Source organism: Macadamia integrifolia, chromosome 10 (assembly GCF_013358625.1).
Source record: "Macadamia integrifolia cultivar HAES 741 chromosome 10, SCU_Mint_v3, whole genome shotgun sequence".
Taxonomy (NCBI): Eukaryota; Viridiplantae; Streptophyta; class Magnoliopsida; order Proteales; family Proteaceae; genus Macadamia; species Macadamia integrifolia.
In genome coordinates this window covers 27,936,185-27,962,551 of record NC_056566.1, presented here as the reverse complement: position 1 = coordinate 27,962,551, position 26,367 = coordinate 27,936,185, and the positions used below count along the sequence as shown (strand labels likewise).

At 36.9% G+C, this 26,367-nt stretch overlaps 1 protein-coding gene and 1 pseudogene across 3 annotated transcripts; one reads left to right on the top strand and one right to left on the bottom strand.

The window, feature by feature from the left end:
* The first annotated feature begins 641 nt into the window (after positions 1–641).
* LOC122092350 lies at positions 642–1,374 on the top strand (annotated as a pseudogene).
* Positions 1,375–2,682: 1,308 nt separating this feature from the next.
* LOC122091619 (sucrose nonfermenting 4-like protein) lies at positions 2,683–19,645 on the bottom strand. 3 transcript variants are annotated; one of them, XM_042661637.1, is made up of 13 exons: positions 18,678–19,645; positions 17,747–17,834; positions 13,381–13,566; positions 11,368–11,502; positions 11,214–11,273; positions 10,619–10,708; positions 9,410–9,478; positions 5,719–5,851; positions 5,475–5,648; positions 4,682–4,745; positions 4,499–4,568; positions 3,164–3,281; positions 2,683–3,068 (listed from the first exon to the last, which is right to left on the bottom strand). In XM_042661637.1, the coding sequence occupies exons 1-13, from the start codon at positions 18,800–18,802 to the stop codon at positions 2,977–2,979; spliced, it is 1,404 nt and encodes a 467-aa protein (XP_042517571.1). In that variant the 5' UTR covers positions 18,803–19,645; the 3' UTR covers positions 2,683–2,976. The 3 variants fall into 3 exon arrangements, with proteins under 3 accessions (XP_042517571.1, XP_042517569.1, XP_042517570.1); XM_042661635.1 differs by having other exon boundaries at positions 9,347–9,478; positions 18,678–19,644; XM_042661636.1 differs by having other exon boundaries at positions 9,347–9,478; positions 11,368–11,475; positions 18,678–19,644.
* Positions 19,646–26,367: the final 6,722 nt, after the last annotated feature.

The window sequence follows — 26,367 nt, the reverse complement described above, 5'->3', positions numbered from 1 at the left end:
ACAGTGCAAAATGGTCAAAATATAATATAGTATTGATATCTTTTACAGTATTGGTATCTTTTAGGGCAAAAAATGTTCAATACAGATCGATATGTATCTGATATGGTATTGATTTTGAAGTTGACTAGTATCTATTTTAATATCATGTATTAAAATTTGTATTATTTTTGGTATGTCAATATCTATTTATAGGTATTTTCTTATGAGTTTTGAGAGTGGAAGAGCGAATTGTCTCTCATAAGTCAGGGGTTAAGGCGGGTTATATTCCCCCCCCCCACCTTTTTTATCAGATTCAGTTTTAATATAATTCTAAGGGAAATTTATCGTGCCACCCCTCTATTTCACCAAATTATTCTCAGACCCCATACCGTCAGTCACAGTTAAGTCAAGAGGTAAAATGATTGTTTTACCATTTTCACTAAAACAGTCATGATTAAGTTAAGAGGTAAAATGACCATTGTATCATTTTCACTAAAACTCATTTTAACCCAATTCCTCTTCACCCCTACCTGGAGATAACAAGTCTGATTTTTTCATCCAGCAAAAACCCCAGCACCGGTCCACAACAGTGCCGAATTCCTACAGGAACGAGATGCCTCCCATTTGCATCTCAACTCAGGAGGTTGGATCTCCTATATGTCATGCTTGATACAGAGGACCATTGTCAATTCATTCAGCAATGTGCCAATTTAGAAATTCTTGAGGTATGACCTGGAAACCGTTTTTGTCTTTTCTGCATTTCTATCATTGTTTTTGTCTGTAAAGTTAACTTTTGTCTACTTCTTATGGGTAGGCAAGAAATGTCATTGGAGATAGAGACTTAGAAGTTCTTGCTCAGATGTGCAAGAGATTAAAAAAAGGCTAAGAATTGAGCGAGGAGCAGATGAACCAGGAATGGAGGATGAACAAGGTGTAGTTTCACAGAGAGGATTATCTACGTTAGCACAAGGCTGCGTTGAACTTGAATACCTGGCTATTTATGTGTCTGATATAACCAATGCTTCCTTGGAATCCTTTGGTACATGCCTCAAAAACCTCTCTGACTTCCGTTTGGTGTTGCTCGACAATGAAGAAAGGATTGCAGATTTGCCACTCGACAATGGAGTCCAAGCTTTGTTGAGAGGTTGTGAGAAGCTTAGGAGGTTTGCCCTCTATCCACGAGCTGGAGGTTTGACTGATGTTGGTCTTGGTTATATAGGGCCGTACAGCCATAATGTGAGGTGGATGCTTCTGGGTTACGTTGGAGAATCTGACAGAGGTCTTTTGGAGTTCTCGAGAGGCTGTCCTAATCTGCAAAAGCTTGACGCTATTTTCATGGATTCCAAAAGGCGATGCCACCACCGTTCATTGCTGATGCCACCGCCACTACTCTGAGCGATCGCCGATGGTCCAAATTTTTGGAAGAAAGGTAAATTAGGTCTTGGAATGGGTGAAAGGAATAGTAAATTATTATACAAGGGTATTTTAGGTATTTTTTTATTTACTTCATATTTAATAAGAATATTTTAGTATTTCAAATAAAATAGAGTTACTGACATCACCATATAAAATATATTCTTTAACTGTGACTGACAAGGGGGTCTGAGAATAATTTGATGAAATAGAGGGAATGATATTATCATTGTAGTATTCTCCAGGGGTGATGATGAATAGATAATATTAATGTTTAAAAAAAAAATTATTTCTACTTGAGAAATTATTTGATTCAAATCTTTAGTATCCTTTTAGTTCAATGAAAGAGAAGGAAACACAGCTCTTCTCCAGAAAAACAAAAAAAATGATATTTTCTTATCTCCTCTAATTCTTCATATTTATAAGCCACTCTATTCTTCCTAGAACTAAAGCTCTACCTTGATTTTGGGAGGTCCTCATTATTATGGATCGAGATACTCTTCTAAGTGTTGATCGCCTAGATTTTGTCCAAAATTACCTGAATAATCGACATGTGTCCAAGCGATGATTCAATGGCTCTATGCACAGCACCTTTGTTCTAGTCAATCAGCACTCAACCATTAGATCACCGCTTGGATATGTATCGATCTCCCAGATAGCTATGAGTTAACGTGGGCGATCAACACTCAGGAAAGGAGCCAAATCCCATCATTATAGCATATGTAGGCATCCAATCATGGCTTGGTTTTATAGACCACCATAATTGAAAATCTTCCTACTATTTTTAAGACCGAAGGACAAAAGTTTTCCTAATCCACAAATTGGGCAATTGTGTCTAGAGTGATATTATTCTCCATGTAGAAGGGTCGAACAACAAATCTTGACCATTGGATATTAAGGAGAATGCATAGATAGTCCATATGCCAAATTTTATAAACAAATTCAATCATTTACCCACATATAATGTAGGACAAGTTTCTCTACACCCATGGTGAACGAACCATGGGTGCTTTAAATATACACATGAATATGATGATTTGTTTTTAAGGAAAGCTTTGTAATTACCAAAAGATTTGCGATATCATTAACTTCCACACCTATTGCTCATGGTCCAAAGTACCCTTCTCCAATCCAACCATAGAGGCATTTGGGGTGGATGAAGAGATTCTCTCTTTCCCATGGGTCAAGAGAAATTAGGCACTTTCCTTTTGCAATCAGAGTGGTGTCAATTGGGACAGTTTTGGTTAAACAAAACGGGTCTTAAATGCTCTAAAAAATATTGGAGTTATATCAGCAGCACAATTTAGTTCATAATAATTAGAAAGGCAATGTTAATAATGAATAAGGGGCTAAAAAAATCAAACCCTCAATTTACAGATCTCTCTCTCTTTAGCCTTGTAGCCTAAGCAGACCATGCTCAGAAACATGAGGCCCTACCAAACAAAGACCCATAGAATAAATTAGGTCATTCACAAGGGCAGCAGGGGCCAGAGCAGGTGGAAAGATTCACCAGAATTGGAAGGGGATTCAAAGAGACCATCATGCAACACCCTTTTGCATAAGAAATTCGAGATTGGCTTCTAGTTAACCAAGCAAGAGCCTGAACACATCGCTCAACGAAATAATACCTTCCACGCGTTTGCTGCCAGCCTCCACAATGACAAGTCGCCTCACCCCTGAAATCACATAAACGATTTTAGAACTCGTGAACACATCCATAAAAAAAAGCTACTCTAATTTATGGCACATGAGAGCAAGAGAGAGATTTTACCTGGATTTGATAACCGCTCCATCACTTTATGTAGAGGATCAGATCGAAGGCACATCTGGCATCTCTGTCCATTGAAGAATGTGTAAGGAGAGCTTGCATCTTGTCCCAGTTGCAACGCCTGTAAATGACAAGCAATACGATTAGTTTTAAGATGAGCAAAGAAATTTTTCAGACATGGATGATCATGCATTGGGTATCTCATTTTCTCAACATCTGAACCATACTTCAGCTTCCTCATTCATCAAAGGAACAATATCATCTTTAAACAAAATGCACACCACCTAATGTTAGAGCTACAATGTTGAATTGTCGATGCAAGCTTCCACTAAATGTTTCGCCATCGTGACAGTTCATAACTACGCTAAGGCCATACATAATCCACAGTCATCTCAAATAGTTTGTACTTTGTATTGGGGACCTCGTTAAATTGTCAAAGATCCCAGAGTAACAAAAACATGCAAGCTTATCCCACCAAAGGCATGATTACCAAAGATTTAACGAATCTTCATCAAAAAAGAATTCAACCTTTAAATGGATGCATGCTGCCTTCTTACACTAGCATAGGCTTCCACTAATAGATAACCAATTGTGCTTCGAACACTTGACTGAACTTTTGCACTCTGCTGAATCTAAAATTCCAAACAAGATGCAGTCAGGGATAGCTACAGGGTGGCATCAGTAAGGGTTTTGCCTAACCTGAACACATCCTCAACTGGCTCCAGTTCAAACCAAACCCAACCCTTTACGGGGCCAGGGGGACAGGCATATAGCCCAAGAGACCAAGCTCAATCTACCTAATTGCCACCTGTAGGCCGTGGCTAGGGATTCAAACATATCATTGATTATTTAGCATATATATATATATATATATATAATGCATTTAATATAAAAATGGTCTGGGTGAATCAGTAAGCCTAACTTTGCTGGGGACTACAGATCAACTGGTTTGAGTGGCCGGACCAGCAGGGTCTTAGAAAGCTGGCCCAAAAACAAGAAATTTGCAACAGCAGTGTTGGCCAAAATGGAAAACTGCAAGTCCCAGCCTGTGTTAACTTACGTACAAATCAAATGATAGATTTAAAATAAAGCAAAGACTCACAGAGCTAAAGAAAGCGTACAACAGGCATGCACCTTCATATGAGTAATGGACTTTGTAAGATTTATGCACCTATAACTCTGCTGAGTGATAGGCCAAAACAACTACTACTAGAGAATTCTTTTTCTTTTGTATTTGAAAAAGTTATACTCTAAAATCTATGAATATTCAGTCAATATTTTGATAAATTAATAGACTCAGACATCCAGCAATCTGAGAAAGCAAACTACTGCAGTTACCTGATGTATGCTCATTTCATCAAGATGAATCTGTGCATAAGCTCTATCTTTTGCCAAAGCAGTGATATCACTGCCAATAAACAAAGAATCACTATTCAGTGAAGAAGGGCTGAAAATTTATTTTTGACAAGCACACAAAATAGCCACAAATATGTTTCATACAAGTAGGGAAAAAACGATTACCTTCGAGAATATATATCCAGTAATGAGTCATTCTCATCAACTATTGGTATTGAACTAACTTCAGCTGCATAAGGCCAAAACCATAATAGCAATGAGAAAACCAAATGCAGTGGAAATACAATTGAAAATATTTTACTCAACAGCCTTGCAGGTAGTGTGAGTGTCTGACAAAAGAATCATTTTCTCATTCCCAACTCTTCAAAGTTCCACCAATGGGACAAATGCTTTCTTGAAAAAAGTCTGATTCCAATTGAAATACAAAACTAGGGAACATTTTACAACACTCAAGAAAAAGTTAGTCCAGGATTCAGTGGAACTGTTCGATTACTTGGTAAGTTCACTGCAATAATGACTTGTGCTTCTTGATTAATCTGTGGACAGATTGATTTCCATGGTTTTGGCTTCATTAAGCGCATCCAAGTGCATTCATTTGTCTATAAATGACAAATTTCTATTCATTAGTAAGTTCTCTGCAATAATGGCTGTAACCTTTCGCAAGATCAACAGTCATAAACCCAATTATGGACCGGGAGAAACTATCTACCTCTTCAGTCAACCAATATTACTGTTACCACTTGTATAAAGAAAACAATTGCATAATATCAGCGTCACTCATAATATCTCTGAGGTAAACCTACACATCTGGCACCCAAGGATAAATAATCCAAATAAATGGTTGCAGCACTTGAAATGAGACCTTCTAAAGCCTTACTGACAGTTAGGTGTAGATGAAAACAAAGGAAAAATTCATATAATTTCAACCAGGCCTACCAGTAAAAAACAAGAAAGCTACCTTGAACTAATAGTGAGAGTGCAGAATTAAGAGAAGCGTTTGGTCTCAGCATTGCTAATGGCCGTCCATTTAATTCCCCAACTCTTGGAACCCATGTACCCAAAGGAATTGAGCAAATTGGTTGTTGCAGGATAGGCAAAGAGGTAGAAGAGTGTCTAAAATGCCTGCAAATGCCTGGAAATTAACGGTCAATCAGTTAGTACTACATCATTTGCCTTATTTAGCAAAAGAAGAAAAAACTTACATTTTAGTATTCCTGACAGAGAAGCAAGATGCAGTAGCTCTGGGTATGAGCCCCGATGGGTAATAGGAATGGTGGACAGCTTGTTTTGCAAAATTTTTAAGGCAACATCTTTCAAAGAATCAAAGGGTCCAGCCTGCACATACCATGCTGAACTCGTGAATGACCAAAAAAGACGCTTGGAATCTTACACATGCACTGAATATTAGAGTGGAGAAAACATGTTTCTGAAAAAAAACAGGAGACATGAAGAAATTGAAGAACCCAGCTTCATAACAGGCTCTTGAGAAAGACAAAGATTTGATGGCCAAATCACTTGGTCTGAAGTAAATGCAATATTTATCAATAAGGCCTAGACTGCACAAATGAGACTGAAGTTGAACGATGAAACTTTGAGACTAGCACAGGGCAAAATATAGGAGCGACACTAACATTGCAAGCATATATGTTGGTTTCTTCTCCAGAATTGCAGAAAATAAACATAATTAGCAGGAAAAAATAACAATAATAGCATAGACTAAAAGTAACAACCAAGATTAATAAATGGAGCTGCTAAAATATTTCTTAACTTAATGAACTAAAATTGATGGCCAAAATGGTCTTCAGCAGTTCATATTCAGAACATCCATTGAAATCATTAACATTTGAAATTTTACATGTACCCTTGACCTCTTATTTTTTGTTTTCCTATTAAATAAAGCAGCCCTTGAACTATGCTAACAATACTTAATTTTAGCTATTAGATAATTAAGACAAATAACACTAAAGGAACCCTTGACTACCCTTTTAACTCCTCTGTCAGAAACATCAATCCTTGCTGAATATTATGATCAAGCTACAATTTGCCTCCATGCATCAAACATCAACAGGCATTATTACATGTTGGAGGAAACAAGGACACACTTTCACAGAAGCAAAGGAAAACAGTGCTCCTATGCAAAAGAAAGGTATACAAGTATTCTGCACATGCATCAGAAATAAGTAAACAAATTTTTATTTTGACATGGGAGAGCAGCCTGACAGATACGTATAAAAATATTCTGCACATGTTTCAGCAAATGAAACAGAATTTCCAAAGAGGAAAACAAATAGTACAAGAATATTTCAAGTGTGAATTAAAGGCCACCTTTGCTCCCCAAAGCCAGATCTCACAATTTCCTAAAATTCTTCAGAATGGCATGCCCAGTCATCAATCAGTAAAGACCCAATTTGAACACATAATTTCTGAATGCTTCCCTCTGGCCCCACCCTCCAATTCCACAATTTTTCTTTCTGCAAAGCATAATCAAGATGCATGGTAAAATATTTAAGAAGTCCTCCACTTCGTAATCATGCAGATATCTCCTATAAAATGAATTGAAGTGGTTCTGCTTTAACATTCACCCTGTATGCTGTATGCAGATTAACAATCAGATAGTTGTTAACAACCAGACTTATCATTACATTCTTACAAACACCTAAACGAAAAAACAATCCTCCCCTCTAAGGTGAAATACTATCCAAGCTCAGTCACTACTGCCATTTAGCAAGGGAAGTGCTATATGGTGCTTATTCATATTCGTTATTGATCTGATTCAAATCACCAAATTTCTCGGGTTTGCAGACCCATTTCCATCCAACTGGACAAAACTTTTTAGATCCACTTCTAATCCCAATCATTCCCATAAAATCTCCAAAAACTATCTCTGTTCTCTTGTAGTAGATCAAAATAAGTACCAAAAAAATAAACCAAGGTAGCCCTGACTTCTCTTCACAATGTTTGACTAATGTAAACAACACTCCAAACCTTACAATCTCTTCACATCTCTTCTAAAATTGGACTCCACACAGAGACAGGAAGCCTTTGATCCAGCCTAAAGTAGCACACCCATCACCCCCCCCCCAAAAAAAAAAAAGAAAAACCCAAACAATCATCTCTTTCCCTTAGCACACCTTCCTCAACAATAAAAATTTTCATTTTCAAGTTCACAATCAAGCCATAGACAGATCCAAAATTCCTAAAATCACCCCAAATTTGAACCTCACTATCAATAGACCCCAAAAGAAACATGTGTAACCCACACAGTATAAGTGGGAAAAATTTTCTCACCTTCCCACACCTTAACTCAGAGCAATAAACCCACAGATCACACTCTAATAAAAATTCTGTCAAGTAACTCTCACAAACAGAAATAAAAGTGCAAATAAAGGATGCCTTGTCATATTCCATGTAATCAGTTAATCACCTTCCTAGGACCCCATTGAGTAAGATAGAAACAGAAGCAGTACAAAAGCAAGCCCTTATCCAACACTTCCTTTTCTGTGCAAACCCCATAGCCTCCATCCATAACTTGATCTAAAACTCAGTCCATATGATTAGAAGTTTCTCAAACTCAATTTTACAAATCATACCCTCACCCAAATTCTTGGAACGAAACCTACACAATGAGAAGGACAACATCAAACACATGGTTGAAGGACAACATCAAACATATGGTATCTTAAATATCCTATGAAAGGTCCCATAAAATACCCAGACACTTTCTACGTCATAACAAGAGTTCGGCCAGCATTTTGAATAGAATCGCTATCAACAGAATCAGTCCTTAGTCTTTGATATCACCAGCCCTTCACATTTTGGAGTCAAAAATATATGAAAGTATTCCATTTTCCTTTTTATCCCAACTGGCCCATTTATTGAACGCCTAAAGCTAAGTATTTGAAATAACCACCCTATATACTAATCCACCATTTCATACGAGAAGAAATATTGAAACTATCATTTCAAAGCCTCAATAGCAGTCCATAATTCTTTTCCCTTATTATTCTTTCAAGTTAGCTTTGTTGGTTAGGAGACAATGTTTCTAGGCTCAAAGATAAAATAGGAGGTCATCCCATCCTTGTCGAAAATGCTTCCAAGAAACTTATTGTTTGTTTCACCTCGCTAACCCAAGTTACTTTAAAATCCACCACCCTTTTCCCCACCACCTTCCAAAGCCATCATAAATTCCCACAGTGGCTACTCTCTTCAACACAAAACCCCATCTAATACCACAATCTTTTTGGGGGGGGGGGGTACTTCTGGTTCCAAATATGCAGATCCACTTTAGCATGGCAATAGCACATTATCAGTGTTTTAACAGACATTGAACCGGGAGATCAGATTGAGTCAGACGTTCAAACCACCAGGCAAAATCGCCAATAGTCCCAAGTTTTTTCAAAAATTCCAGGTTAGAGGTGTGACTTGAGTGATTAGATCTTCATGTCACTTTTATGTCTATGGACACTTCTGTGACAAAAACCAATCAGTTCAGAGAGACTGGGGGTTGGAGGAAGAAAAAGGACATCAAGAGGGAATTGACTGCCCTACTTTATACTTGCTCTTAAAAATATAATAAGTCACAAATAACAAGAACACCACTGTTAGTAAAAGATAGGTCCAAACGTACCCATTTTACAGCTTCTACTTATGATATACCTGAAAGATAAGTGGTTTATATCCATGGAAAAAAAAAATAGACATCCTCACCAGTGACTAATGGTTCAACTAAAACCCCTTTTGCAATTGATGAACAGGGAAACTGAGAAAGGAAGGTAAGTGCTCCAGAAACATGCAACCAAAGGGTAGAACAATGAAAAAGGAAACACTCACATGGACCAGATGTCTTAGACCTCGGCCATTTCCATCAACATGCTGGTTAAGATGTAGCTTTACCTCCTTCCAAGCAGAGATAGTGTGTGTTTCAAGCTCTTCCTCCGTAAGATTTGACCCACGCTTCCCAAGCTGCATTTTAACACATTCGAATTTTTTATAAAATTAAATATCTTACTTATAAGAAAGGAATAGGTGAAGCACATAATAAAGAGCTTATTAAAAGCACAACGATTCTTGATATAACAAAGAAAAACTCATGACACTATTCACACATGCCATAAGGAGACTATTGTAATATGTCAAGCAAACAGGCAAAATTTTATTTTGTACCCATACATCAACTATTTTATGGCTTAAGGGAAATCAAAATGAATTATAAGAAGCTATCTCCAAACTTAGTATTAATGGAAACAGTCTCTCTCCAAACTAGAGCAAGGCCCTCCAGTATTTGGGACCTAATAATAGAGGGAAGGAAAGAAATGACTAGTGTGCCTGAAAAGCAGTAACCTTTTCCTTGAAGTTAAATCTACACTGGTGGCAAATCTTCCAAATTCCAATCTGTTTCGTGTCTATTTGAACAACTCTAGCATGGGTATTGAGAGATTAAATAAATGAAACCAGAGAACTACTATCACAAGGTCAAACTGATAACCTGACCTGAGATAGATTTGCCGGACAAACAAATTCTGTGGCATTGGTTGTTGGATCAAGGGGCCATGCATTACTCTTATTGGAAAGTGGATGCAGAGATTCAGGAAGAACCCTTGGCTCATTGGATGGAAGCAGTAGAGTGACTCCGCTGATGGCTCTAAAATATGGCAATTAGCAATCCAGGTAGTAATTCCGTAAGGGTGCTTTTTCACAGAGATTTTTTAAATATGGTAAGGTTCTACTATTAATTATGACTATGATGCTTACGTATAATATCCAAAAATCTCCACCAAAACCACAAAAAATAATGATTTTGCATCTCCACTAAATGAAGATCAAAGGACCTGGACCCTTCCTATGCACAGAAGTCCCACCAACTTCCTAGAATCAATAATTCTATTAAAAGAAGTATGCATGACAGTATTTACAAGATCCCCTGTCCACCACTAGTATGGCAGTGTCCTCATAATAATAGTTCTTAAAAGTAATATACATTAATTTCCAATAGTAAATCAAGGAAGACTATGACAAGCAAGAAATAAACCTCTACCTTAAAAAGATGACAATATTGTTTTTATGAAATAAGCAGTCACAATAGGAATCTACTTCCACACATACCTCTCTCAAGATTAAGATGAAGTCCAGTGGAGTAAGAACTCCAATAACTTGCCCCTTGCAGAAATCCCAAAGAGGAGCCATGGGAATCCCCTGCACATAGCTTCGACTCAGAATAGATGCATATTTGAAAAACTTAAAATTGAAGCCCAAAAAAAAAAAATGATGTTGTAAAAAACCTTGTGGCAAAGCAACAAATGGCAACGCAGAATAGTAATACAGGTTCCAGGAAATATGAAGGAAAGGGTATTGAACCATATGGTTTCATATATATGATCAGTGAGAAAAACACCAGCGTATTAATATGTTATAATGGAAGAAGCCTATATCCCTCAGCAATATAAAACCCCCACCCGTTTCTACAGTAATTTTCAACTTTTCCATGGACGAGACCTTGATTTTGTATCAATTATTGCTTCTTCTCCCAAATCCAAATGTTTCGTAGTAAGTTATGCATAGTAATGTTAACTATTAACTTTAAGTCACCATCACCTTAGCAGCTGTATGCTAGTGAAAGAGAAACAAGAACCAAAGCAAGAAAAAAAATGCACTCGGATTCTAACCTTAATGGTAAAAAAAAAAAAAAAAAAAAAAATACCTGCTCGTAGAGAATGTGGAATGCTTGCTTAACAGGTACATCGACATCCAAGGTAATGATCTGCAATGACAACCACATTGAAATCAGAACATTTGATTCCATAAGTTTCAAATAGCCAAATCTATGGTCATAAAGAAGGGTGAAGCATCCAAACCTTGCCTGACTCAGGAAGCAACTCAAAAGCTTCATGTGTGGATAAGAATGCAGAAATACGATGGCGAGAGACCTCCAGATCAGTTTCTGAAAACCTTGGCACTGCCTTCTGCACAGTACCATCTGATAATGTGACCTGTTTTGTGTTAAAGAAATATTAAAATAAATCATCTGATATATTTTAGACTTTAATTCCCTCTTATCCACTGCTATTTTTAGGTCCCATTACAGAAAGTTTTTCCCGCACACATAAATGGACTCCTATCTTGGGAAATCCCATGCTACGCCAGTTATCTAATTTATCCCCCATAGCTCCTATTCTGACAATGAACAACATATCAGTTAAGGATATTTTAATCCCAAGGTCCCCTCATATGTCAAGTTTTAGCCCAAATAGAGTTGACCAAGTGGCAAAAGGGAGCTTGGAAAAAACCAGGACTATGGAAGGGTGCTTCCAAAACATGTATATGAAAAATACAGAGAGTATTTGATTGAATTCGAATAGAAATTTGACATGTGACATATGTAAAACATTTACAACATATCCAATGGTTAGAATTGCCACACCATCCCTCCACATGACACAAATAGGCGTGCAAGGGCCAAAACATTTTCTGCCTCTTAAAACAGTAATTGATAGAATCTCCCATTTTTACAAGTAATTCATTTGGGCCCTTAAGAACAAAGAAATAATCACCAAAGCTTTCGCCTTTCTACTTTGGGGTTTAGCATATTTTACAAAATTTCCTACCCCTAAAATAATTAAAAGAAGCCAGGGTCTCTCTCACACACACACACACACCCCAAAAAATTAATGATAATAATAATAATAATAATAATTATCAATTCCCTCAAAGTTACCCTCTATATAGGCACCCCCTACCATTTTTTTTTTTTTGGGGTGGGGGGGAGAAGGGCTAAGGGCACAATAATGGAATGGGACGAAAAGAAGATAAACAAAAATATTCTCTAGGCAGAAGAGAAATAACAAAAAAAAGGTAATAGCGACATGTTGAATCACTAAAAGGGGAAGTATAGGTAATTATTTCTTCGCTTTTAAGAGCATTAAAAGTATTCGAGATGGGGAGATCCTGCGACTTACACTTTTTAGAAGGGAGATCAAGGTAATTTTCCCAAGAAGCAATTTCATAAGTTTAATGCTTGGGTATGTTTTCCAAAATAAGGTTTCTCAGACATATGTCATCCTAGACAATCGTTAAATTTTCTCAACATAGCAACATATCCCAACTCATTATTGTGAGAAATTTCAAACTTAGAAAAGCTTTCCACAACGAATGCGTCCCCCCAACTGTTCAACAATTTTTCAAAGTTCAAACTCACTTTTTTAGAGAAAAAAATAATTTAGTTAAGCTATTAAATAGAATTAGAGTGGTGCCTCATTATCAAAACTAATTATATCAAGTAACTAAAAACAGCAACTAGCATGAATTTGTGACATAAATCACACATAATGTTATTTAGGGAAAAAATGAAACATAAAAACCATTGCAACTAATACAAATATTTAAAAACCAATGCAACTCTTAAAGAAGAATATTTATTAACATTTACAGATTTGAGCAGAAGCAAGGTACGTCCAGTGGCCACCTTGCTTGGCCATTAAGAGTCACACCAAGGTTACAAAGAACTTCTAAAAAAAATTCCTTCTAAACATAAAACAGGGGGGAAAAAAAAAACAACAACAACAACAGTGGAATCAATTATCAAAAGGAACACTTGACAAGCTGATTTTGTGAAAGCTGATGATTCTCTCCAGCAAGGTTAGACTTTCTGGAGGTTCTTTGTATATATACTTTTTTTATGACTGTACAGACTTTCATAGCACCATTGTCTGGGGGCCCCACTGCCCTTTCTATTTATTTCTCATATCAATTCAATAACCAAAAACATATTTTTTTTCCTATCATAATTTTCCAAGAAAACTATTTTCTTACCACCCCCCCCCATTTGCCCTTAAAAGAAATGATAAAAATAAAAGACGACAAAGACTTACCACACGGTAAAAGGTATCATTATCCACATCCATGTTGGACCTGGAGCCAGGTGTCTCTGGGAACAAGATTGCTGTATTTGGATCAGGTTCCCTGGTTAACAGAACAGTGTTAACTGTCCCATAGTTCCCTGTCACAAAAGGTTGGTTCTCATCATGCCGCCATTCACCATCAACAACAAATTTGTACTGCATGTGACAGGAAACAACACATCAAGAAATCAGTCTTTAGGTCCGGAGGCATATCTATATGTGTACAAGCAAGTGTATATCTAAAAATGGTATTTTATCTTTAAAAAAATGTATAATATCTAACTCAACATTTTTCAAAATATTTTGGAAGTGCAAATAATTGATAGTGTTTCAAATGTTTAATTTAATCCAAACAAATTTCCAGCAGTTAAATATTTTAATTGTAACAAATACGTATGCTCTTATTTTGTTTACTTATTATATTGCGTAATCTACATGATAAATTTGAGAAAATACCCAAATAAATGATTGATCCAATGATGGGGGAAAATTTGGTCTCTATATTTAAGTGTTGCCATGATTGGAAACAATAGAGCACTTTAAGGGCAAGCAAAACCAGCTTCTGAAATAGGTAGAAGGGTAAAGGAGAAACTGATCCTATGGCGTTCCATCTACAAAAAAATCCGGAGATATTTTTTTTTTTTTTTTTTTTTTTTTTTTTGGGGGGGTGGTTTGGGGTAAGACTTTCCTCATCATTGATATACTTTGCATACCTTTTGGAGAGAGGAATGAGCAGATTTTGTTATGGCTCATGATCTATCTAATCTAAATACTTACTTCGAAAAGAGAGAATCATTTAGTTACCTTCAAAAGTGAGCATCATAGTAGCCAAATAGATATCTTCCTAATTAGAAGGTCCAATAGACTATTATGTAAGGGCTGTAGGTTATACCAGGGGAGAGCTTGACCACACAACATAGATTAGTAGTCATGGATATGTGCCTCACAATGCTGAATCATAAGAAAGGTAAGCTTATTGGCTCTAGGATAGTGGTGGAGCTTAAAAGAAGATACTTTGAAATCGTTTATTGATGACGTAGTCAAACAAGGAAAATGGAACTATAAGGGAGACACTAATACTATATGGAATGAGATGACTGTTTGTATTAAAAAGGTTACTAAAGATGTCCTAAGCTTATCAAAAGGAAAACGCCATTCCTCTAAGGATAGTTTTAAAAATCGAATGGGTCAGTCAAACCGATATCGATCGAGACAGATCCCAAGTCTTGACTGATCCAATATTGATAGTAGTGCGATTTAAAAGAGAAAAATGGTATAAAACAAGATTTTTTTTTTTTTAAACAAAGGGTAAATCTATTTGATCCAGTCCAATCTCGAACGATCCAATACTAATCCGGATCGGTATCTATTGAGACCAATCCCGAGTCTTAAAACCTTACTCTAGGGTGACTTAGTGGTGGGATGATGACGTTCAAGTAGCCATTAAGACTAAGAGGAATAGTTTTATGACATGGCAAAGAACAAAGGATGTAGAGGATCTACAAAAGCATAAATTTGTCAGGAATGAAGCTAACAAGATTGTGGGAACAAGGGCAAAGAAATATGAAGATCTTTATAACAATTTGAGCACGAAGAAAGAAAAAAAAAGTTATCAATAAGATGACTAAAATGAGGGAATGGAAGAGCAGAGATCACGACCACATTTGATGTATTCAAAGTGAAAATGGTAAAGTACTAATAAAGGATGAGGAATAGGGGTGTCAATTCATGAACGACCCGACTAAACCGACCGGGACCGACAGTTTATAGACCGGCATGGCCCGGACTATTTATTAAACATGTCGGGCTTGAGCCAAGCCCGTTTACAAACGGCCGGTCTCGGTTTTGCTACTTGGACCGTCGGGCACCCGACCGAGACCGGCCTATTGTGCACCGGCCTGGCCCGACCCCTTAATGATTGTAGAATACCTATTTTACCCCCCAAATTAAAGAGTAAAAACTAAAAAGTAAAGACATGTTCACATTTTAAATAATGGCGTAGAATACCAAATATAAAGCGTACCATGCCCTCAATAACTAAGCCCGATTAGTTAAATGGGCGGACACGGTGCAGCCTTTGAAAGTCTTCAAGCCCGATTAAGCCCAACCGAAACCAGACCGGCCTGACCGTTGACACCCCTAATGAAGAATGAGGACTTTAAGGAGAGATAGAAAGTTTATTTCTGCAGTCTACTAAATGGAGACACTTCGAGTAATAGTGTCTTGAAAGACTACATTACCCATCAAGACACCACTTGTCGTAGATACATAAGAAAAATCAGAGTGTCTAAAGTAAAAGACACTTTAAGGAGGATGAAAGTAGGCAAGGCACAAGGCCCAGATGATGTCCCTATTACAGAGAGACAATTTTTTTATGCCAAGAAGATCCATGACATAAGTTATTTACTTAAGAGATTCATGGAAAGATTTAGAGATTCCAATAAGGATCTCCATATGGTCTTCATTGGCTTAGAAAAAAGCTTATGACAAAGTGCGTAGCAAGTTAATTTGGCTAGCATTGGAGAAGATAATTGTTTCGAGTAAATATGTAGACAGTAAAAAATGTGTATGATGGTGTAGTGACGAGTGTAAGAACTATGGGGGGTCAAGATAATGAATTTCAAATTACAATTGGGTTACATCAAGGATCAGCTTTAAACCCTATTTGTTTGGGCTTATCATGGATGAATTAACCAAAGACCTTCAAGATGTAGTTCCTTAGTGTATGCTTTTTGTTGATGATATTGTTTTGGTGGATGAAAAAAAAGCAGGGCTTGACGCCAAGTTGGGAGTAATGGAGATCAACTCTGGAATCAAAGGTTTTAAGATAAGTAGAATGAGAACAAAGTATATGGTATGTAACTTTGGTTACACGAGGATGGATAATGAGGTGGTGAAGATTGATGAGAGGTAGGTTCCGCAAAATGATTATTTTAGGTATTTGGGCTCAATCATAAATAAAGAAGGCGATATAGAGAATGATATTTTACAAAGAATTAAAATAGGATGGATAACGAGAAGAGGTGCATTCAGAGTGTTGTGTAATCAACATATTCCTTTAAAACTTCAAAGGGAGAATTCTATAGAACCATCATACGACCGAGTATGATGTATGATGTGGAATGTTGGGCAATTAAGAATAATCATATAGATGAGGATGTTGAGATGGATAAATGGTAAAACTAGGAAGGATAAAGTAATGAATTATCATATTAGAGCTGATTTGGGAGTAGCTCTAATACATGATAAGCTACCAGAAGGTTGTTTGAGGTGGCATGGTCATGTTCAATAGAGGCCTTTAGATGCTCCAATACGAATGAGTGATTTGATTCAGATTAAAGGATCTAAAAGAGCTAGGGGCGGATCAAAAATGATCTTAGGAGAAGTTATGAGAAAAGACACGTAAAGCTTGTGTCAAGTATGACGTCGAACAAAGCTGATTGGAGGCCAAGGATCCATGTAACACCCCGTTTAGTCGGGATAAGACTGAGATGTTGTTGATGTTGTACCTTTTGTACAGCTTTCTTTTGGATCTTGTAAAATTAAGTGGACCTACATGATTATCTTTGCTGCGTCTCCCCAAAAAAAAAAAATATATATATATATATATATATATATATATATATAGGATTTAATCAATTGTGCTAGGAGGAATCAATTTTTGATAAAGCAAACCACTGAAATTAACAGCACAGTAACACAAACGTGACAATAATGCAGGGGATAATTCTGCTTGGAGAACAGACGAAGAGTTCGCACGAGAAATGCTTGCTGGAGTTAAGCAGCAGACCTTATTTAATTTACATAGTATTTGCATTCCTATACAAACCAAGTTTATTTTCTGCAGAACCTATTACTCATTGCACAATTCAAAAGTTTCACAGGAGCATGCTTTTGAGTGTTAAATATACATGCATAAACCTATATTTCTTCATAATTTATATGTCAACATATGTTTTATATATATAGGCCCTGCTTAGGCTTGTTTCCTTGTTTATTTTTTTACATATTCTTACTTCACAAAATCAAATTACAGATGAATAACTCTATTACAAAGTTTCGCCACATGCCAAATTGCAAAAGACATCAAAATAATGGAGAATTATTGTCAAGATGTAGTATTATGTACTTCCATCCTACTCCCCCCCCCCCCCCTTTTTTTTTTTTTTTTGGGGGGGGGGGGGGGAGAGTGTGGGGGGGATTATATGCTCTGAAGTGATTTGCACTTGTAATTATTAGATAGCTGGTATCATGCATTAAATGAACAATAGTAACTAAGATAACAAGTCATTTATTCACCCAAAAAAAAGAAAGAAAACAAGTAATGTATATTGACCTGGTGATATCCTGGTGTCAAGCTGCATATAGCCTGAAATACGGTGGGACAACCCTCCATTGGAGACATTAGCACATGTTCTGACCACCTAAAGAGATAAACTAATTAGAACAACAAAACAACTCAAGAAACCCTACCATATTCCAAAAATAAATAAATAAACTTAAACCACTAGAAGTTTACTATAACAATACAGTTACCCATCTTCAGTTCAATTCAAATCATATCTGCCAGCAATTCATAAGCACTCAATAATTTCCAATAAAATTCCCATCCTGCTATGAAAGATTCTACTGAAACATGTGATTTTTCCTTTAGGAACCATTTGTTTCAATGGAGAAAATTTTTCCAGGAAAATCAACTTTTATTCACATAAATTTTTTTCACTGTTTGCCTTTTCACTGAATGTACATGAAAGGAAGCATATTTGAGCATCGTTGAGTTAAGACAAGAATTCTGCCATACAATGGCCAGTGTCCTCCATGTGTGAGAGGTGTATCATTGACCAAGATACCACCCCGGGTCCCCTTTTTTCTATAAAAAAATAAATTCCAGAAAAATTGGAAGTTGTTTTCAATTTGTGCATATCGTTAAAATAATTTCTGGTTTTATCAAGCCTATCTTATTTCCTTCCATTTTCATGACAAATCCTGCAAAACATATCAACCAGAGCCTTGGATAAAGCTCAGTGAGCAATAAAAGATTAAACTTCCCATTTTGTGAAGAGAAAATGAAAACCCAACAACGAAAATTTCGATAATAAATCAATAATAAGGTTCCCCAGCAAGCAGTTTTAACGTTACAAAGAATTTCTTTTCTGTTTTCTCCTTAAAGGTTTACAAATTAGATAATGGTGTTCAACACCCCACCCCTTCATAAACCAAAATAAACAAACAAAGAAGATATGAAAGACAATGATTAAAAGATTCACCTTGTGAAAGAACCGCTGATGAAGACCCTGGTTCCCCCATAAGGCCACACGAAACGTGTAGGGATTGCCACTGTACCTGCAACTTCACTAGTTTCTGGTAGTGAATCTATACCCGAAGCGTACATTGGCTCCAATCTTTCGAGAAGATCAAGAGAGAGAGGGAGAGTATACTATACAGTCTCACGCTTCTGTTCCCTCAAATAAAGAAGAACCACACTACACAACTGAATTTACGCAAGCTTCCAAGCTTCACTTCACTGAACTTCAGAAACCAGAACCACCTTCCCCGCCCATCACACAACAAGACACTTCCAATCTCATTGTCGATGACACTCGAGGTAAAGAAAGAACAAATTTTTAGAAGAACAAAAAAAAGTTCAAACAGGGATCCTCTACGACGAAGCAGAGGATCCCTCGGTAATCACACATTCCCTTCTAGCAGATCCAAACAACTCTCACATGAAGCATCTGATACACCATAGGAAGAACAACAATTTTCCACAATTCAAACTTGAAGAAAACACAACCAACAATCTAAATCCGATATTCCGCTAACCCTAATTCCCTCTCTTCTTCTTCATACAGGAATTCAACCAAACACAACACCAATTACATTTTATAACAGAAAATCCCCAATCCACCAACAACGGTGCATAAATCTCTCCTTTGCTCCCCAAAATGGAAGGATTTTTAGCTAAAGAGTTAAATTATACAAAAATTGAAAAATAAAAATTTGTTTACCATTTCTGAAATCAGATAAGCTTTTTCTGTTCGGATTTTTCTATGTGATTCTCTCTCTCTCTCTCTCTCTCTCTCTCTCTCTCTCTCTCTGTATATATTTTAAAACACGAAATAAATGAAAGAGAAGACGAAGAACTGAAGAAGAAGAACCCTAACCCTGTAGCTTATGCTGGAAAGGGGGAAGGGAAGGAGAAAGAGAAAATGATTCAGAAATTCATGGAAATCAGAAATTTTGAGTTTCCTTCTTTTTCTTTTTTATTTAGAGAATGGGCAGCGAAGACTTATCGACGGGTGACACGTGGTCGCTAGCAGCACTAGAGTTGTTGATGAACGGTTGAGATTCCCATTCATCGAAGTGGGACCGTTTCTTCTGGGGTGGGAGATCCCAATCATGCGTAAAGACAACGACTGAGAGGATGTGCACTTCAAGGCGAACCATGCGGTGGGGTCCATGGTATCATGGAGCCCCACAAGTCCTGACCGTGATTCCCGGGCAGCTCCACTGCTGCCGGAAAAGAAGAGGGGAGAGAGAGAGAGAGAGAGAGAGATGCCTTTTTGAGGTTTGGAGAAAGTTTTGATCCTGTCGCAGCGTCGCAGGAATAAGACCGTACAGGAAGAAAGGGCCCGCAATCACATTCACTGCCACACTTTCTCTTCCGCCTTGACGCTTTTTGCCTACTCCAGTTAAATAAAAGGGATAATGTCTTTTATACCTCAAAGGGGTAGGGGTGTCATTCCAGCTCAAACCGGTCGGGCCGATCAAAACCAATCAGAATACGGATCGAATTAAAATCAAACTTTGTTTAAGGGTTTGGTTTTAGTTTGACCTAATACCATACTAAAATCAAATCAGCCCAATCGAAATCGAACCAATTCAGCCTTATGGTGAGAGTTCTCAGAGCAAGCGACACACAATAATGCACCAATAAGATACAATGAAATGGTTTCATGCATAGAAGGGTAGCCAGATCATTTTATATGAATAGATATACTGATAGATAATGCTAGAGCACTCCAAAAAAATGGTACAAGGAGTGCACTAATGAGAAGTGACAAAACAACTATGTGCATAAGAGGGCAAGAAAATCATTTCATGTGATAAGGAGAGAGAGGGGGTGCTAGCATACCCTCCCCTATCGTACCAGAACCTTTTCTTAAAAGTTCTTACGTTTTTTATTGAAAGGAAAAGGTTCTTGGGTAACTAGCAGATGGTATGCTACATTTTTCTCTCTTTTATCTTTCTCTTTCTCGCATAAAATGACCTCTTTTGCCCCTATTTATGATACCATTTTGTTTCCCCTCGTTGATGTGCTCCCCTTTACCCCTATAGTCCCTTTTTCTTTATGGGCCTCAGTTTTCTTTATAGGTAGGCCCAGTGAGAGCTGAACTCATGACCCATTGATCATGAGATGTTGATTCTTGCCATGAGATTGAAAATTTTCCATTTCCCTTTCAACCAAACATAGCCTATAAAATCTTACGGACATGATTTGTTAAAGGCCTCTTAAATTAACCCATTGGTCCAGAATCCAAATGACTTGAATGGTTGATGGAAAAATGAGGACTTTTCATGACATTATCAACAATGACGCCATGAAACATGTGTTTATTATTTTCAGTTAAACTTTGTACTTTGTTTTAATTTAGATACTCTTATTTGTTGCCTAGTAATTATTAAGGATCTCTAATAACCTATAAGAAAATACCCGTAATCCAAATTTAAAACTGAAAACACAGCATGCATTCCTTAATTTGAACCCCCAAATAGTATTTTTGCTTTGGGGGTTATGCATGAAGCAGGCTGAGCTCACGGCTGGTAGAGGTAGGCTCAACTTGGTCCACAGGTTGTTGGGTTAGGGCCAGGCCTTAGGCAGGTCAGTATACCAAATTTATTATAGAATAAAGGATGCTACTCATTGGGATCATCTTGGTGCACCTGCACCAAGACATAGCAGGTGCGAAAAGATAGTGTTAACCCACACTAAATATGCTTGTGCGCGTCTTCCCATTGACTGTAAGTACTGATGTGTACATGTGCTATCGAGTAGCATTCTCTCATCCATTTATTATTTTGTAATTTATAAGACTCCGCTTAGTTGCAAGGGAAATGGGGAAAGTGATTATAGGGAGAGAGATATTTGCCTCTCCTATAATATATATTTCACTTATTTAGTAAATATTTGCAACTGCAAACTGACGTTTTCATGGTTAATGTTAAAGTAGATAAAAAAGCCAAAGATAGTCACAAAATGATACTAGAGTAAGTGACGATTAAAACTATAAAACTATGTACAGTTTAGGCATAATCACAAGTATGGAAATAACTTTGATTGTAAAACAAAAAGTAGGGAAAAAAAAAAGTAAACAATGATGGAGTGCAAATTCCATCGTGCACCCTCTCACAAAATGAAACATGGGGTTCACATTTGCTTTCTCTCCTATTTTGATCCATAAAAATTATATCATTTTTTGCATTGCCATTGGTGTAACATACAGATTTCTATCCATGCACAGAGTGGGAAACCCTCTCCCTAACAAGTAAATATTTGAATAGAGTGGTTGAAAAATGAAAATTCAAACAATTAACCCCATCTAGTTAAGATAAGACTGAATTTAGTTGTGCTATAATCACGAGCTACTTGGTCGCATGTATGCCCCTATGCCCAAACATAGAGCCGTGTGAAAAGACATTCATGCCATTCGTGGACAATGCTTCCATGCACTCTTTCCCTGATCAGTGTGCGATATAATATCCCCGCAGTTTGGTGGCAATCTCACTCCCCTAATTATTTGACAATGCCATGTTTATGTCGTGCAAATATACACAATAACTAAAAAATAGGGATTGCTATGACGTTATGGTGAAATTTCCCATCAATAAGGAGATGAATGATCAAATGATCTAATAATGAGTTGTTTAATGAGAAGAGACAGTGTGGGTCCATGGCTATAATGTGAAAAGGATGTGAGCAAAAATCTGCATACTACCATTATGTTCATGTTTTCTCCTTGACTAAAATACACATCTCAAATGTGTAAGAGTCAATTCTCAGCCAAAAAAAGATTGCAGTAAAAAATAAGACCACTTTTTTTTTTTTTTTTTATATCATAACAACGTGTGACACTGAGTTAAACTTGGTGTATATAAGACTAGGGGTGTCAATCGATCAGGCCGGGCAGTCTCGGTTGGGCCTAGCAGGGCCTGGCGGTGTGAAATCTTTGCATCATGAATGCCCGTTTATTTAAACGGGCCTAGATTTGGGGGGCATGGTACTGTTTGTAATCGGATCAGTCGGTGTTGGGCTTTAATCGAACTAACTTAAACGGGTTATAGATTTATTTAATTATAAATGGGCTCTAAACGTGCATACCCTAAAATCCTTTTTTAAAGTGATTAAACTATTGACTTTAAAAATATTAGAGGATAATATTCACAATTCCGAAACCAAGGGAATCGTATCTCTAACAGTTGAACAATTGAATGTCCCATTTATAATGTGGATATTTTAGTCTTATATATTATTTACTCATATTTTATAATATTAGTGGTAAAATAGGTATTTAGGCATTTTTTAAGGGGGTCGGGCCGGTCGGGCTAAACGAGTCGGTTCTGACGGGCTTCTTAAGTGAGTTAGGTCAGTCGAACGCCTAACAAACTAGTGGCCTGCACTGTGAAGGCCCGTTTAATGAACGGTCCGGGCTGAAGCCCGACACATTTATTAAACAGGCCCATTCAGGTTGGGCCTTAAGCGAGTCGGGCTCAGTCGGGCCTACCGGTACGGTAGAAGAGACTATTAATTACATATAGTGTTAATACCATTTTAGTGTCATTTTTCTGGAGATTGACGAAGAGAAGCACAAGGCTTAAGAGGCATTAATGATATGGTTGAATGGGTAGGTGCACACATCTAGCCATCTAGGGGTGTCAAAACCTAGGGCCCGTTTGACAACGTTTCTGTCGTTTCTGTTTCAAGAAACAGCATAAACATAAATTACCATTTATGGAAACAGAAACAGGAAACAAGGATGTTTGATGATTGTTGTTTCTAGAAACATAAACGGGTAAGAAGAAGAATAAGAGGAGGTCAGCCCTCTCTCATATCCGTAGTCCTTCTTCACCGTTGCTGCTCACTGAGAATAACAAGTTTGAGTTCCTTGAGCTGCAACCATTTCAGAGTGAACAATTCATTTGCCGACTGTCATCCATTGCAAGTCACCTACTCTTACAGTACCTTCGTACCCTTTGAATTCTTCATGTGTAACAGCTCCCTGTGATCCAAAGACAACAATATTAAAAACCAACAATCCTTCTTCATAAACTAATTTCTAAAACCAAAAACCTGTTCTTGAAATGTCACAAGGTATTACACAGAGATACAAAACTAAAGATTTGCTGGAGATAAATTCATCGATTCATAAGGTGCCCCCAATACCAATTATGCCAGATTTCCAAATCCCTGTTCTGAATCGATCATGAATATTATGGTTTTTAATTATGGGTCTTTAGACTCCAACCATTACATAATGGGACCACCCCCATTGACTTTTTCTGCAACTTTTTTTACTTAAGTCATGGTAATATAAAATGCTTTAAGGATCCTTAACAACTGGAGAAGCAAACCAACCAAAACTGGCTTTTCCTATAGTGTATGCATCATAAAATCATGTGTTTTCACATTATTATGATAAGAACATAGGCAGAGAGGGCTTCGACTGAGAGGGAGAGGGCTTCGGTGCAGACGGATTTACTGAAGAGAGTGCTTTGGTGAAGATAGGGTTTTGATTGAAGATGGGGCTTTGATTTCAATGTTGGTCATTAGGCTTCAATTGAAGATGGAGTATGGCTGCGATTAAAGAAAGAGACGGATATGAGAGGGTTGGCTTCTTGGTGAGCAGAAGATGGAGTACAGTCGCTTGGGTCTTCTTCAGGGTACTATCGTGAAGTTTTAACAGGGAATAGAATAAAGGGGGTATGTTTTATCGGGGATGAGTGGAGTTTTTTGCACAATATTTGTTTCGAGAAACAACGGAACAAGTGAAATTTGTTTTGTCATTCCTGTTTCTTGAAACATAAATTGTTATAAATTTCAATTTATGTTTATAGAAACAAGTGGAACATAACATTTTTACCAAACTGTATTTATGCCATTTATTCGTTTATGATAACAGAAAAACACATAAATACGTTTCTGAAAATGTTATCAAACGGGCACCTAGTTTGAATCGATAAAATCGATTAGAAAAACCCATATTGAATTAGTCACCTATGTTGTACTAAGGTATGTTGGGACTCATTGAAAGTTGGATCAAATCAAATCGACTAATAATCAAATCGAAACCAAATTAAATGAAACCGATCAAAAAGTAAATGATTATAAGGGGTTTTCTTTTTTTTTTGTGGAATGATTATGAGGTTATAAATTGGTGAATTGATTTTGTCGTGAGGGGAATTGTTACGAATCAATGAATATGCTGTTATAAATAGGAAAATCAATTTGTAAATTGTAACAATGCTTCCATTGATCTCCTTGTTCACTATAAAAAATTAATTGGATAATTAAATTAATGATTGGATAGCAGGATTCATTTTGTGATTTCGATATTAAAAAATCGATTTAAATTGCTATTAAATTGATATTGAAAAATCAAAATAAATCAAAACCAAATAAGATCGAAACCGATCAAAAAATCGAAGTTTCTTATCATATTGATTTTGATCTCCATAATTCATAGACTGAAATTGATTCAACCCCATCAAAACCAAGCCAAATCAACTGTTTGACACCCCTACAACCATCCATCATACGTATGTTTCCGAAGTCGTTGAGTTTCACATCTATATAAACTTTCTAAATAGCCCGAAAAGGGTGGGCATGAAAGTGACTTTGTCCACCCCCTTTTATTATTGTTTGCCATTCCATTTCATATGTATATATTTCCAGAAGTTTTATACCATTTCATTGTCCATTAATATGGTCAGAATATAAGATGGCCTTACAAACAATAAACTCCACCTCTAGGCTATACAAACGCGTGTGAGATTCACAAGAGAGAGAGAGAGAAATCAAAGTTTCATTTTACTAATTTTTGTAGGTTGTATTGTCATGAAGTTATTATTAAAAATAAAGAACGATGCTTGTTTGTGTGTGTCTACTAGACATATCAGGTGTGAAAGACTGTGTTGCCGTATTATTGTCGACCCCAAACTTAGGCACGGTTTGATAACGTCTCTGTTATTTATGTGTCCAAAAATAGTAGAAACGATTTTTCACGTTTATGGGAACATAAACGGATTTAGTAGGGTTGGGTAGATTCATTGGGTCGGTGTGCGTTTTACTGGGGAATTCGAACTTCAATCCCCAACAACAATTCAGTTATCGATTCATGAGGGTCTGGAGAGAATTGGAAGAAATCCACAAAGGAACCAATAGATGTGAATTTAAGGTTTCCATTAGCAAAGCAAAAAAAAATCGGTGTATTCCTTCTTGTTTCCCTGGAGAATATTCGAACTTTGGAAAACCGTCAGGTAAGGTAAATACTTGGTTGGGAGATGCAACTTTTCATTGGGGGTTCATCGATTTTTTGGCCGACAAGTTGTTCCAAGATATGGAAAAACAAGTAATACTTGTTTCGTCAAACCTGATTTTAGACACATAAATAAGCATAAATTTATATCTATATTTCAAAAAACAGGTAAAATGAAATAGGTTTATCAAACAGTTTTTTGAGTATTTTTTCATTTTTTAGCACAGAAAAACGAAAAAAAATACACTTTTGAAAATGTTATCAAATGGTGCTTCACTATTGTATTCCTACCTGATAAGAAACACCCTTATTACCGTTAGTTGGGAAAGGATTCAGTGGTAAATGTATAATTTCATTTGAGAAAGAAAGAGAGAGAGAGAGAGAGAGAGAGAGAGAGAGAGAGTGAAGCAACGCACCCTAAAAC

Bases quoted from the DNA above. Each gene is read 5' to 3' on its own strand.
- LOC122091619 (XM_042661635.1), bottom strand. From the start codon at position 18,802: ATGTACGCTTCGGGTATAGATTCACTACCAGAAACTAGTGAAGTTGCA. The intron at 11,503-13,380 runs GTAAGTCTTTGT...AACACAAAACAG, and splicing joins ATGATACCTTTTACCGTGTG to GTCACATTATCAGATGGTAC. The intron at 11,274-11,367 runs GTTTGGATGCTT...TTGTCATTGCAG, and splicing joins TGCTTCCTGAGTCAGGCAAG to ATCATTACCTTGGATGTCGA.